Source organism: Oryx dammah, unplaced genomic scaffold, assembly GCF_014754425.2.
Source record: "Oryx dammah isolate SB20612 unplaced genomic scaffold, SCBI_Odam_1.1 HiC_scaffold_15, whole genome shotgun sequence".
NCBI lineage: Eukaryota > Metazoa > Chordata > Mammalia > Artiodactyla > Bovidae > Oryx > Oryx dammah.
In genome coordinates, this window is record NW_024070199.1 from 23,717,510 (window position 1) to 23,721,622 (window position 4,113).

Below are 4,113 nucleotides of genomic sequence, written 5' to 3' on the forward strand. Positions count from 1 at the left end.
TGTGACCTTGGGCAAGTCCAAGTAGATAAGTATGGTATTCATCAACCCAGGAAGACTACCCTGTGAGTTCAGGCACCACATCTATCTCACTGATATAGTCCTGGTTCTTGGGGTAGTGTTTAATACTTATGTTGACTAAAAAAGATGTGCAACTTGAGAGTTGTGAGTTAAGTTTTATTTGGAGCAAAATGAGGACTGCAGCCCGGGAGGCAGCATCTCAGATAGCTCTGAGAGACTGCTCCAAAGCGGCAGTGGGGAAAGTCTATAAGGTTTTGGTGAAAGTGGAGTTCAATACCATGAAGCACTCATTTTACAGAAGGCTTTTTGTTAGTCATGAGGATCTGATGTCACCATGAAGGGAGTTAGTGCTTCTCTAGATGCAAGGCTTGAGATCATAAAATCTGTTCCTAAAAACATCCAACTATCTAAAGACCTGTCCCACCAGATTCCCTGGAGCACAGAGTGCCTCACTCCATCCTGTACTCCCTCAGGGGTTGCTGAAGGTCAACAGCTAGAGCAGCATGGGGTTCAGTCTCCATAGAGGCAGATGGCAAATGCCTTTGTTGTTCAGTTATTGGCAATGCTCTTGGTAAGTGCCAATTTGTAGTTGACACTTAGCTGGTACTCATCAAAATTGTTGTATGATATTTCATCTTTTACGTGACCCCAAAGGAGAGGAAGGAGTCAACTTGCCAAACATTCTTACTTTGCAGATGGTACCCAAAAATGAGGTATAAATTGTGCAGGTAGTAATGCTCAGATGTGCTCTTTATTGGAAACAATACAGGGAGGGATTAAAAGGGGTGGGAGGAAGGATTCCCTGATGGTCTAGTGGTAAAGAATCCTCCTGCCAATGCAAGGGACACGGTTTCAATCCCTGGTCCGAGAAGAACCCCACATGCTGCAGGCAACTAAGCCCATGCAGCACAGCTACTGAGCCAGCATGCCTAGAGCCCATGCTCTGCAGTGAGACACCACCACAATGAAAAGAGTACCTCCCCACAACTAGAGAATAGCCCACGTGCAGCAACGAAGATCCAGCCAAAAGTAAACAAACAATAATTTTTTTTTTTTTTAAGAAAGGAGAAAACACAGAAAGGAACTCATGGGCAAATGGTGCTCTGCTTACACACCATCTGTCCTTACAGAGTTCATCTCCTTCCCCATGTTACCCAAAAGCCAGTTCCCTTCTGAGGGGGGACTTCTGTTGCCATGGCATGTCTTCTTTCCAACAAAGAAGCAACATGAGGGATAGCACATAAAGGACCCGAGGGTCCCACATAGAAGACAGTGAAGGAGTCCCAGAAAGTCTGAGGGTTTATTTGAGGCACAGAGCCAGATGAGCAGGGAAGCCAGCGATGTCGTGAACCCTCAAAGTCAAGAAGTAAAGAAATGGTATATTAGTTTCCTACAGCTGCCATAACAAATTCACACTGAGTGGCTTATAACAACAGCAATGTATTCTGTCACAGTTCTGAAGGCTAGAAGTCTGAAATCAAGGTGTTGGTGGAGTCATGTTCCTTCTAGAGGCTCTTTGCTTCTTCCAGCTTCTGGTTTCTTCAGGGATCCCTTGGCTTATGGCTGGGGACACCAGTCTTTGCCTCTGTCTTCACATGGCCTTCTCTTTTGCCTTACAAGCATACTTAAGGCTGGATTTAGGGCCAACCCTGAAAAATACAGAATGATCTCACCTAGAGATCTGTAACTTAGCTACACTTTTTTTTTTTCCAAAACAACAAAACATTTTTTTCGAGATTTGAGAATAATGGGAAAATTAAGTAATGGGAATTGGACCCTTATCGGGGTCTTCTGGGAAATCAGAAGCACCGCCCTCTTCTGCAGCTCCACGCTTCTTCAATTTGGCGATCAATTCTTTCGCTGGATTGAAGATTCCGTTGGTCTGCTGGTCACAGACGTAGCAGCGTGAGGTGGTGCGGAAATGCTGAAGCGCACAGCCCTCGCAGAAATAATGCCTGCATTTCGTGACCACAGGGTTTTGGAAGGTTTGGCGACAAATGAAACACTTGAATGGCAGTTCCTCCTCATCCCTTGCCACTTCATAGTTTTCATCCTCGTCGACGCCATAGCGACCTTCGTCGAGCTCGCGTTGCACCTGCCACCCGTGCTTGTAATCTGAGCGGTCGTGGAGGAATTTGCAACTGTCTCCGAAGCCGCAAAAGCCGGTCTCTTTGTAGTCCTTACAAATGTCGGGCTGGTAATCCCAGCGCACGGTGGCACGCAGATGCTCGGGAGCTCGAATGGGGCCCTTCCTCGCCATTCCGGAGGAATCACTACCCGCACACGCGTCTTTGGGCCTCATGTATTTCTGATAATTATTCATTCCTCGGTAGATTTTATCATCTTCCTTGCCTCTCAACTCCTCCCGGATCTTCCGGCTGCGCTCAAAGATGGCTTGTGCGTCACGCTCCTTCTCCGTATCTAGCTCGTACACAGCGGTCGCCCCCATGTCCTCCGGCCCCACGGGTTTCGCCGAGCGAGTGGACTTATAGACCACGCCGAGACTCTCGGGCTCCTCTACTTCCTCCTCGCTACTCCGGTCCCCGGAAGCCCCCTTCTGTTTACCACCGCCCTGGGTCTTCTGGACCATCGGAGTGTGGATCGCTCGCTTCTTTTCTGGACGAACCACCCTGTTGCCTTCGTCACCGCTGCTGCCGCTGCCTCCGCCTCCGGACTCTTGGTCGCAGATCCGGTGTTTTCTGCGGCCTGCACCCCCCTTTCGTCCAGGCTTTCTAAAAAGAAAGGTGCACACCTGGTCCGTTGTCTTTCCCGGGGAAAGCTGCTCTGCCATTTTAAGAGTCGCGAGCTCTGAAACTGTTGTGGCCCGCTGGGTGGCGTGGGGCTTCTGCGCGTCACTGCACTCGCGCGCGCTCCGCCACGAGGTGGATGCAAAACAGGTTAAACAAAGAGGACTGTGGGAGCAAGGGGTGCGCAAGAGCGTGCGCGCGCCACTCCGTAGCTACATTTTAAAAGACTCTCCCCTCCCCCCAATAAGGTCACGCTCACAGGTCCCAGGGGCTAGGGTATGTGTATGTATATATACATATATATATATTTTTTTTTTTTTTGAGCCACCGTTCAATCTACTGCAAATGGCAGACAAAACAAATGTTAGCCAAATTTTAATCTAAAGATTGATGAGCTCTGCATTTAGTAGATGAAGAAACTGGAAGTAGTGTGCAGAAAAGAGATAAAGATAGACAAGGGCTTTTGGTTGAAGCTCTTGCCAGAGGGGATGATGGCATGGATCAAAGCAGTCATTGTAGGAAAGAGAAGGTAAAGCATATGAAAGATCTTATAAAAGAACTATCTACCTTGGTTTATTTGGGAGAAGGAAAGGGCAACCTACTCCAGTATTCTTGCCTGGAGAATTCCATGGACAGAGGTGCCTGGCAGGCTACTGTTCAAAAAGTCAGACATGACTGAGCAACTAATACTTTGGTTTATTTGAAGTTCTCTGTGACAATAGAGAAAGAGAATAGGATTTCAAGTTACAGGATCCAGGTGTAAGCCTCAGCTTGTACACTGACTAGCTGTGTATGTTTGGTCCAGTCCTTAGTTTTAGTCTCTGCAGTTATAAACTATGAATAATGGCAAAACCAGCTTACTACACAGGCTTATGTGCAAGTTTGTTTTTATTTTTTTTATGTGAAAGATTTATTCAAAGTTCAAATTAGACCCTATATGGGAAGGTAGTCTAAGCTGCTAGTTAAATGTACAGGCCATGGTATTGGTCCACTGGGTTTAAAATCCCCACTCTGCCACCAGCTATGTAAATGACCCTGGGCAAGTTCCTTACCTTCTTTTCCTTGGTTTTCCAGTCTGTAAAGTGTGGATGACAGTAGTTAGCTAACTCATGAAGCTTTTGTTGGAGGATTAAAATGAGATGATCCAAATAAAGCACTCAGTATATAGCATATAGTAACCCCTGAATAAATATTACTTTATTATGGAAAAGATCTTTGTCAACATCTAAGCACTACAGCAATGACTTGTAGTTTTGGCTATAGATGAGTATCTCTTAAAACTTCAGAAAAATAAAGATGCTTGGGCTTTGCCCTAGACCTATTGAATTGGGATCAGTAGTTTTTAAAG

At 46.3% G+C, this 4,113-nt stretch overlaps 1 protein-coding gene across 1 annotated transcript; it reads right to left on the reverse strand.

The window, feature by feature from the left end:
• Nucleotides 1-1,716: 1,716 nt before the first annotated feature.
• LOC120874312 (E3 ubiquitin-protein ligase RNF113A-like) lies at nucleotides 1,717-2,809 on the reverse strand. The gene has a single exon (XM_040255669.1). The coding sequence runs from the start codon at nucleotides 2,807-2,809 to the stop codon at nucleotides 1,775-1,777; it is 1,035 nt and encodes a 344-aa protein (XP_040111603.1). The 3' UTR covers nucleotides 1,717-1,774.
• Nucleotides 2,810-4,113: the final 1,304 nt, after the last annotated feature.